Raw genomic sequence first — 11,210 nt, 5'->3', positions numbered from 1 at the left:
TAATTCCATTAGACCACCACACCGTCACTCTCAGCAGATGACTCTTAGCAATGTTAAAGCGTTATGAGGAAGATAGTGCACGCACATCCGTGGCCCAGGTGCAGGACAAGGAGCAGTGTCACAAAAGGAAATCTGCACACTGGAAATACTGAAAAAAGCTCCTCTGTATTTTATTTATGTGTTTTGATCAATCAGATCTTCATCAGGACATATAGATGGAAATGGGCGTACACACATACGTACACAATAGTAGTACACCATCCACACACTGATAGGCTAACCCTAATACGGCAAGTCAACAATCAACTAATCAATTGACTGGCTTTACACAAAATAAACAGTGTGCATCCGTACCTGAATCCAAATAGCAATAAACACATTCACATTTAAAGTATCCCAAGACTAATACATTCAAATCAGGTACTCAAACCAAGGGAACACAGTGACAAGCTACAGTATAGGACATCACACAGGATCTAAATGTCTCAGCTAAGCAGCAAGCTGTATGCTTAGATGATTTAGATTTATATTAGACATCAGACATTAGACATACATTTGCGCGACTGTAAAGACGAAACGGAAGTGGGGAGGAGGCTTCACATCCGCTTTATCGCTTGATCATTTCATCAGAGCTTCCGTGCTCCAGACTGTATGACGGAAAAATTTGAAAATTGTGGGAGGCCACAGTCTGGCTCGCAAGACTATCTATACTGTGACTCAAGACTAGGATTGAGTACACTGCGGTCTTCAGATTTTGTGGTTTCAGTATCATAGTTGTGGACACAGCATCACAGCATCCTGCTCTTCACCCTGTCAAAGATCTGACAAACTTTGGCGGCAGGGACACAGCCTTCCCTCACAATGGTTATGGTCCCTGTGAAGACAGAAGAACATTTTTAAAAGATGAAACAGTCCAAAAAAAAAGTATTGCTGTGCCATTTCTTCCAGTCATTGGCTTCCGGTTGCCGACCGCACCCAGTACAATACACTGGTGATGACCTACAAGGTAACCAAAGGCATATCTGGCCAATGGAGGCAAGGTGAGCACGAAATCTCCCACTTTTTTTGGGGGGTCTGGCCCTTCAGAGTGAGGTGTATAGAACATTGAACAGCCGGCGCATATTATAAAACGACTGTCTGCCTGGTATAAAGCCGGATTGGTCCGGATTGATAATAGTTGGAACTACAGATTCGATACGAGTGGCTAGTATTTTTGTAAGAATGTTGTAGTCACAATTCAACGGGCTTATTGGGCGATACGACTCGCACAGCAGGGGGGTCTTTGTCTTTTTCAAGCAATACTGATATCATGGCCTGTGTAATAGTTGACATCACTCAAACATTTCCTCATTGCCAATTTTACACCGTTGTCTGAAAACTCACCTCTTCAGACTCCACCTCACCTCCTAGAACTCAACTCTCCTTGTGCCCCTTCTTTTCTTACGATAAATGCTAGTCTACTATGCAGATATCTTATCTTTTGTTTTGTCTTGACCACAAATGTTGAGAATGTTATTTACCGTAGATAGCATGTTGTTTAGACAGATGCTAGGCCTTGATGTTTACCTGGAATTCCTAGTTTAACTCTGCACTCTACTTAAATAAGAATGTCTGCTAAATGCCTAAATTGTTCTAAAACAGCTGGTAAATCATTATGCATCATACCTTCATCGATCTTCAGGCAGTTGACCACGGTGGAGGCCACCACTTCATTGGAGTCTCCATCACAGAGAACCCCTTGGATCTTGTGTCCCAAACGGCTACGCTACAGCAAACACAGACATGTTAGCAGAGGATACAAGAAAGTAATACAGTATGTGTTAAAAAGCTCTTTATTCTGATAGTAATCATTGCTACAGAGAGTCAGAAACAGAGGTCTCCCCATCTCTCCAGCACAGAAAATAAATGTTCAGGTCAGCATATGAATAATCCAATCAGGAGAGAGAAATTATACAGGATACAGGATAAACAATTGAAAGTGGAACTTATGAAACAAATAAAATCAGCAGACAAAACTGGAATTGGAACACTATAAAACTGAAGCTGATAAATGGGTTCTCTCTCCTTATTGGATGGAATATACGTAGGTCCTTTAAACTGAATGACAGCAGACACTCCCACCTGATCACCATGCTGTGGTGAGTGCTGTCTGGCTCTCCGCTGGGATTGGCCGAGGTGATGGCGAGGGGTCCGGTGAGGTCACACAGGTGACAGGTGACCGTGTGATCGGGTACACGGATCATGATGCTGTCCCTGGTGCCCACGTGGTCATACGCCGACGCCACACCTACAAACGCATAACAAGACGTCAATACTGTCACCCTGTGTCTCATCACGGTATAACTGGTTCTCTGTAGGGATGTAACACTTAATCCAACAACTAATCCATTTAATAATAAGAAATCGTCGATTTTATTAAAGGAATTTAAAAAATCCTCTATTAATCTATTACCCCTTTTTTTCCCCTTAAAAGACAGTAGTAACAATACCTGAAATAGCAATCTACAAGTTTGCCTATTTCCGCTATTTTTGCGCAACACTGTTGTACGATTAAGTTTAAAATAGGGCAATAAGTGGTTAATCAGACTAATCGATTTAGAAGATTGCTAAAATTGTTTTTTACATGGATTCGTTGATATACTGCATATATCGTTGATATATGCAGTATATCGTTGATATACTGTATGATATGCTGTATGTTTAACTGTATGATTCGTTGATATGCAAAACGTAGAGTAGAATAATCAGTAATAATAAAGAGCTCTAGGGGGTGCTCAGGGGGGTCGGCGACCCCTTAGTTCTGACACTATGGGGGCTGGGGGCTCACGCATGCTCCACATGCACGCACCGTCAGCAGCGGTCTTTAACACCTTAAAGTTTAAACAATAGCCTCTCAAGGTTCGCGCCGTCAGTGGCGAGCCGTTCTCAATAGCCTCTACCTGGCTGCTTAGTGCTTTGCATAACATTAGGCTACTCGAGAAAAGCCATGGACTTGAATTGAATGTGTTACATTCCTCTCACAATGAGAGACAACAGTCTCTGCACTGCAGAGTGTGAAGGGGATTGCTTTGCAGAGGACCCAGTTCTCTGAGACAAGACAAAGACAAGTAGTCTGATTATTTTAACTACTTATGTGTGGGTGAGTCTATGTAAAGGGCTTTTATATAAAACTAAAAGGAAAATAAAATAATTAATTAATTGAAATAAAAACAACGAATTAACAATGCAACAAAATAATAAGAAATATAATTACATTATTAATCACATTTAACTAGCACTGAGCTGAGTGGCTATGTGCACATGCCCGCGCGCGTGCGCGCGCCGTGACGTCATAAAATAGAGCCCCCATAGCTCAAAAATCCACAGCTCACCACTGGTAATAATATAATGGATAGTTGCAGCCCTGGTCCCAGTTTACCCAGTTTGAGGAGCCAGTCTCCCTTGCTGACGATACAGCTGATTCCTCCAGGGTAGACACTCCTCATGAACTCCCACAGCAGAGGGCTGAACGGGGGCTTGGCGCTCACCAGCTGCTCGATGCTGGAGATGCAGATACAGATGGGCTTCTCCGCTGGTCGCTCCTGATTGGCGCAGATCACACATAGACACCATTAACACAAAGTCACTGACTGATGGGGGACTTAAAGCTGCAATCCTCTGGTGGCACAGAGGTAAAGTACCTGCCCACCGCCGCGGAGAATAGGGGTTAGAATCCACTGTGGTGCATCCGGCTTGGCCCAGTGTCTAGACCCTATACGAACACTGTGTTTGGGGAGGGCAGCTGGGCAGGGAGGGTGATCATTGTACACACTCCTACGGGCTGGAGCGGGGCCTGTCAGCGAGTGGTGTTGGATGGGAGGAGTGGGGCCCCTCACTGGCAGTTGAGGCAATAGCTTACAACAGCAGTGACAACACAGAAATGTGTGGAGACTGGGGAGGGTTTATTGACTCAATGATTAAATTGGGGAGAAAAAAGGGGGTAAATTTTTTTTTTAGATTGTCTCCCGTGTAACTTCTACCGCTCTTACAGTTGTACACAGTTGTATTATACTCTACCATACATTGCGGTACCCCCCCCCCCCCCCAAGTAAAGGGGGGGGGGGGGAAATTAGATGAAAAATATTTTATTAAAAATAACCTTAATAATTTTCTGTTTTCTTGATTAATAGCCTATTTCAGTAGAACACAATCTTAATGGCTGCATCCGCTCCCTCTAGGGAGTCGGTCTTGCGTGCTACCCAGCGGTACCTGTGTCACCTTCACCACTCAGTTGGCCTTGTGTCCGGCAGGCTGGCTTGAGCGGCCCTTCACCTCTGTGGTCACTGGTCTTGGCCAGGCTCTGGGTAGCGTCTTGAGTGTTTAGCATCGGATGGCGTCTGGTTGTCCCGGGGTTGTAAATATAAGAAATTCAACATACTTGTAAATATTTTAAATACAGTATGTGCATGGACCGGAACCCACTGGTGTTGGCTCTGGGGTTCTGGGACTGCTTCGCTTCCTCGCAAGGTGTCCCCATACATATGAAATATTTTGGGTGGAGAGATAGTCTCGATACGATAGAGAACGTTCGGTTACGTTGTAACCTTTGTTCTCTGAGTGAAGAGACTATCTCTCCACCTCAACGTCGCTCGGAAGTGGTGTCTATCAAGTAAAGCCAGTGTAATCACGCACACCTGACCATTTGCCTTATATACCCGTGTGTGCCAGTACGACTGGTGTGTCTTAAAGAAATAGCCACGTCACAAGCGAAGTGGGGTCATTCCCCATACATATGAAATATGTTGGGTGGAGAGATATTCTCTTCACTCAGAGAACAAAGGTTACAACGTAACCGAACATTCCGACCACATCTTGCCTTGATGTTGTAGATGTTTGCAATGGCTTGGGACTGCTTGCAAGATGCAGCCAGGGCGTACACGGTGTCAGTGGGGATTCCACACACCCCACCATCCTCCAGGAGGCTGGCGATGTGCAGCAGACCGCTGGTCAGCTGGGAGTCAGCCACGGGACACGGCCCATCTACTGCCGTCTGCTTCTCATTCTGACACAAAAAAAACACACATGGAGGGAGACCAAATGAAGCAGTATTTGTGTCCTAATAGTCTTTAGAGGCAGGGCAACAGATCATTTTTAATGCTATAAATGCAAATAATGTGAAAACCAGTACCCGAGTTATAATTTGGCGTTCTCATAAACAATAAATATGTTTCAGAAATGTTGGAAAAATATATTTGAACAGCTAAATATAAATATCAGTAGTTGTCGCTTATCTGTTAGTAGGGGCTGTTAGTGACACGATAGTTCATTTTGTGATACAAGCGCCAAATTTTCCACAAAGTTTCTTCTGGACCTACTTTTTCACAAAAGCCCGTTAGCCATGTTGTTAAAAAATACAACATGGCATTGTTCATGCCAAATTTGGTGCTTGTATCACAAAGTGAACTATTGTAACATAAAAATGGACTTAAGGGCCCGGACTATTAATATGAATGTCGTTTTTACATTGATGAGTTGGTAATAGAATAGAATGGAATAGAATAGATTAGAAAATAATAGAAGTATTCACTTTCAGTAAGGGCGGCCCCTGTGGTAACAGTCTCTGGAAGAACATGCAGTTTGTCAGTGATGCCACCACTCCATAGAAACATGTTATGGAGAACACTGACAGCATGGCAACTGTAAAGACAATATCACAAAGTCTTAACAAATGAAACGCCAGTTTCACAGATGTCTCCACTAAAAGGGGCATGAAAATTCAGTGTAGCGATAGTTCATGTAGACACGGAAGGCAGAATGTTTATATACTTCATTCACACTCCCCGGACCCCCCCATTCGCTAACAAGCTTAACAGTCGTACTCCTTTAAGTCAGTACAACCTCTTGTCATTTTCATTCGCTACTTGGCAGTGGCCAACTCACTCACGCCCTCATACCCACAGTGCAACTCTGGCGGTTCATTTAAGCAGCCTCTGTTCTCTGTTCAGTCTACGTGCTTCGCTGTCTAAGCTGGTTGTACAGCTGTTGTTTTCATATTCCCTCCCCCTCCCGGCCTCCTCCCTGTGGCATTTAGTTAATATTGTTATAGGTTGATTCTGTGTTGTACTGTGGTTCTATGATTCTGTGTATTTTACTGTGGTTCTATGGATAGTACTATGATATGTGGTAGTTTAATTATGCATCGAAGGTTCAATGTTATGTTTATGTAAAACTGTATTTTATGCTCTGCTCTGGGGGGTTTGTGATTTCAGATCTGTTGTCCTGCTTGCGCAAGTAATCTGTAATATCACATGAGCACACCGCCAAACTTGAATGCAATATCATGGCATATATGGTAAATAGTTAATATGGTAATAGTTAATACATGGTAAATGGTTAATTAATGGTCTAGTTATTTCTGAGCTGAAGTGTCTTAATGAACCTATGTTGATTTTGGATTTTTTTTCTCCTGTTCAGGTTAAAAATGACAGCAGATTAATGGCAGGCTAGAACGCAACTCAGCAGCAGCTAATCAAATCAATAATGGGTGTGTTATTTAGGTGTGACCAGAGCCTTGGTGTGTCCAAGCATAGACAGTAGTTAACAGTATTGGCCATGCACTTTGACATACCTACCTATGTTATGAATCTAATTCAATTTGATTAGCTGCAGCATGTTGCTTACTTCAGGGTTTAGTATACGGTCAGCCAAAGCAAAGATCCTTAATATATTACCATGATAGCCAATCCCATGCCTCGTCACTAGTATGAAATGTTACACATTTCCGGTCTCCTAAGTGGGTGCGGCTTGACGTCAGATTGGGTTTCATCCCCCTTTTATGAAGTGACGAGAAGTCAGGAATTGGGCTTAAATCATGTTAGTGAAACAGATTCTACTTTTATCTACTTAATGTTCATGCACCGTAGAGTTGAACAGTGTGAAACTGCAGTTATTATGAAAATACATTTTATCTCACACCTACTTTCTTAAATTCTAGTTGGTATGTTGGATTACCACAGTGGATCGAAACGTTGTAAATTGTGCAATAAGGAAGTATCTTATACCATTTGGTGTGCAGGCTCTACCTCTTTGAAGTTAAGCCTTTTTAGCCCAGTACCCGTGTACGCCCTCAGAGTATAGTTATGTTCCCTTTGATATGGTGTTTGCTATAATCCTAACCAGCACCTACTTTCTAGTTGGTATGGTAGTTTCTGCAGTGTGGAAAGCAGGAAGCAGACCAATATCACTTCCATGACTGTCGTTAGAAACAGCAAAACCAGGTTCCTATATGCAGCTGAAAGACAAAGTAAAAAAAAAAGGACAATTAGCTCAAAACTAGTTGTGTCAATTACAGTAGCCCTTCTATTGAACAGAATCTGAGGCTAGTTAACTCACCAATTAGCATGAGAAAAGCATTAATGACGAGGAAAGCCACGGCTCCAGCTGTAAAGGCGTAGGCTGTCTCTGGTGAAAGCTGGAGCAGGTTACCTGATATAGCAAACATATTAAATGTGTGTGTTTTTCTTTTTTTTTATCCCATTGAGATACTAGATCTCTTCTACAAGCTCTGTCTAGGTCTAGGATAGCAGCCAACAAACAATATAGCCTAGGCTATACAAACATTTACATAAAAAAACCTGAACATAAAAAAAAGAAAGATATAATAATAATAATAATAAGTACTGTAGTTAACTAGAAAGGCGCAATTCTGGGAAATTGCAAGTGTGGTTGCACCGACGCAGGTAGTGGGTTGCGGCCGCCGCGACACAAGGAATCTGCTGGGAGGAATACCGTCGGAGACCATGCAACGTGCGTTTCAAATTCGGTGCTGATCGGATCCTGCGTTCGTGATACATGCCGTTTTGATTTTAAGAAATAGGCCCCCCCACTAAAGAAATAGGCCCCTCCCACAAATTTTACAGGCCAATTACATTGTCACATCACTCCTGAGATCACTTGTATTTCATTTAGGCATTTTTTGTAAAATAGGCCCCTCCCACAAACTTTGGAAGCCTATTACGGACGAACGGTATGGACCATCAAACCTCCGCTGTAGGAGGAGGAGCAAAAAGTGTCTTTTGAAGAAAATTAAAAATGGAGGAAAATCTATACAGACACAAATGGGATGCGTCATGACCCAAGGAATCCAGGGAGAAAGATTTTTTTATTCTACGACATACGGTTCAAGAGTTATAGGCCAAAACGTAAAGTGGGCTGTTATAGCACCACCATGAGGCCAACTGGTGTAATTATTATTTCGTATATAGGCCACTGGACTATGAACCTCCCCTCCAAGTGTTGTAACTGTAGCCCTTACGGTTTCCGAGAGAGAAATACTTGAATAGGAGTCTTTGCGTTTTCCTTTTATAAGTCAATGGGGAAAATTCATTCACTAATAAATTAACATCAATTAAACTATACAACCAATCTCTTATACGAGCACAGGTGAAGCCGGTCGATTTGACATATGGCTCGAGTGTGTGCCGCAAAAACTGTGGGAGGAGTAGCGGGACAAAATAAAGTTTATCTATAATAAAGAATAAAGGTCGCCCAAGTACTCTTTGCCCTTTCGGGCAACCACACAAATAATAATAATGATAATATTAATAACAGTGTCAGAGTCACTCGACAAATCCTTGTCCAACTAAAACGCTAATTATTTTGACTGACATACCTGCAAAACGAAACCAGGTCCAGACAGCCCACACGGCCCCGTAGAAGGACGGGACGACCGAGCCAAAGCGGACGCCTCCCCTGACCTGTAGACGGCTGACGTAAGCCTGGATGATGCTCCCCGAGATGAGCACCCACGGGACAGTCAGATGCAGGAAAAAGGGGTTTGTGCTGGAGACACCAGCATGAAGTGCGGACAAAGCTGCCACCCCATTGCACAGGTAGAACAGGGCATCTGGGATTTGGCCTGTCTGGGATTCAGTCAGCCCTGGGTCTCCAACAAGGTCTGCACAATATTAGGAAAACATGTGATATGCGATAACAGAGTTGAATATTGTGATGACGGTATGACTCACGGTCGATAAGTAAACAAATATTGAAGAATACCTTCAATGTGTTTCTGTTTTAGGCTTGCTGCTAACAGAGCTCAGACAATGCATGCTATGCACACTGAAAAAATAAAATAATAATAAACGAATTTCCGGTATTTGTACTCTCCTGATTGGATGAAATTGTTATCCCAAACTGAGAAATTTATTTTGCGTTTACAAAAGAGCTGGAGAGATGAGGAGACCCGTGTTACTGAACACTCGATAACAGGGGTCTTCAACAGGGTCTTCTAACAGGGGTCTTCAACAGATCTACAAGCTTGTGAGCTTGTAGATCGGCTATTTTAGGCAAAGAGGTTTGGTACAGAGTGAAAAATCGATCAAATTTACTAAGTATTGACGCCGGTTTAAATGTCTGAAAATACACATGATTTGAATCCAACATACACTGATGATAGTGCTATCAAACAAGTCTATGATGAAGCTATATGAATCTATAAAAACTTTTTTGGAGGAACCAAAAAGGAACCCTTTGCAAAGATCTCTACCGTGCAACGGGCCTAAAAATGTGACAGACGACGATACAGACTCAATGGCAACATTTTGACGATATTTGGCCCCTCTCTTGGCATTCACCGCGTGCCTTAATTGTATGAACATTTAAATCAAGGTCCGCTGTGAACGTGAGGAGAAACGGGCCCTGCTCTCCATTTTTGCATCAAACGGTTACATTCTGCGCATTTGTGTACATTCTGTGCATTTGTGGCAGTGGAAATGCTTTTGGCGATTCAATGAGTAGTACACGACCCTCGACATGTGATTCAAATTTGGGATAGACTGGACGTTGCATTAGGGATTTTAGGCATTTTTTGTAAAATAGGCCCCTCCCACAAACTTTGGAAGCCTATTACGGACGAACGGTATGGACCATCAAACCTCCGCTGTAGGAGGAGCAAAAAGTGTCTTTTGAAGAAAATTAAAAATGGAGGAAAATCTATACAGACACAAATGGGATGCGTCATGACCCAAGGAATCCAGGGAGAAAGATGTTTTTATTCTACGACATACGGTTCAAGAGTTATAGGCCAAAACGTAAAGTGGGCTGTTTTAGCACCACCATGAGGCCAACTGGTGTAATTATTATTTCGTATATAGGCCACTGGACTATGAACCTCCCCTCCAAGTGTTGTAACTGTAGCCCTTACGGTTTCCGAGAGAGAAATACTTGAATAGGAGTCTTTGCGTTTTCCTTTTATAAGTCAATGGGGAAAATTCATTCACTAATAAATTAACATCAATTAAACTATACAACCAATCTCTTATACGAGCACAGGTGAAGCCGGTCGATTTGACATTTTGACGATATTTGGCCCCTCTCTTGGCATTCACCGCGTGCCTTAATTGTATGAACATTTAAATCAAGGTCCGCTGTGAACGTGAGGAGAAACGGGTCCTGCTCTCCGTATAGCTGCTGTCCCGGGCTGTTTGACCGCTGGAACGGCCACAGTGTGAAGCCATGTAGTCCAGTGGTTCCAGTGGGGGGGGGGGGGGGCATATGACAGTGAAGTGACAATGTAAGGACTTTTAAGACCTTTTTGATACCTAAAAGAAGAAAAAAGACCATTGCTGCATCAAAAGTAATCAACAAACTATACTATAGTTAATTGTCAAATAAAATAAGAAAGAGGAAAACATTTTGAAAATAGCAGATCTACAAGCTCACAACGCCTCACAACGAGCTTGTAAATCTGCTATTTTCACAATATTCATCTGTGGTGGAACCGAGTCAAACTAAATGTAATGCCTCAACACAGTTCAAACATGATTCTTTTGGGTGGTCGCAGCCTGAAAAGGTTGAGAACCACTGCTCTATAATAATAATTATTAGAATATATAGTGATTTAACACTTATTTTAACAAAAGTAAATCACTTACTGTACCTTTAAAACTAATCCGAAATAGAAAACAATAAAATGAAAAGTTAAAAACTATAATAACCTTGCTGGTCTCCAGCTTCCAGGCTGTAGCAGCCCAGAGCCATCTTGAGTCGGTCTGTGGAGACCACCTGTGTACCGACGGGGATGAGGGTCTTCTCTGCGATGGAGTTGATGAGACGGCAGAACGTACCGTAGAGGGAGACCGCCGTGAACAGGGAACACGCCACTCCAAAAAAGGTGTAGTACCTAGAGTTGTCACCATCATCATTTTAGTTCACGGTTAATTGTCATACAC

At 42.6% G+C, this 11,210-nt stretch overlaps 1 protein-coding gene across 1 annotated transcript; it reads right to left on the bottom strand.

Moving 5' to 3' along the window:
• Positions 1–776: 776 nt before the first annotated feature.
• Positions 777–10,496, bottom strand: LOC308079541 (uncharacterized protein; the record flags this gene model as incomplete). Its single annotated transcript, XM_080421090.1, has 10 exons — positions 777–874; positions 1,666–1,760; positions 2,122–2,287; positions 3,419–3,581; positions 4,856–5,041; positions 5,567–5,676; positions 7,166–7,270; positions 7,372–7,464; positions 8,651–8,935; positions 10,415–10,496. The coding sequence occupies 10 exons, from the start codon at positions 10,494–10,496 to the stop codon at positions 789–791; spliced, it is 1,371 nt and encodes a 456-aa protein (XP_080277216.1). The 3' UTR covers positions 777–788.
• Between the last annotated feature and the right edge of the window lie 714 nt (positions 10,497–11,210).

This window comes from Gymnoscopelus braueri (genome assembly GCF_963280865.1).
Source record: "Gymnoscopelus braueri genome assembly, chromosome: 23".
Taxonomy (NCBI): Eukaryota; Metazoa; Chordata; class Actinopteri; order Myctophiformes; family Myctophidae; genus Gymnoscopelus; species Gymnoscopelus braueri.
The sequence above is the reverse complement of the archived record's forward strand: the minus strand, read 5'-3'. Positions and strand labels throughout refer to the sequence as shown.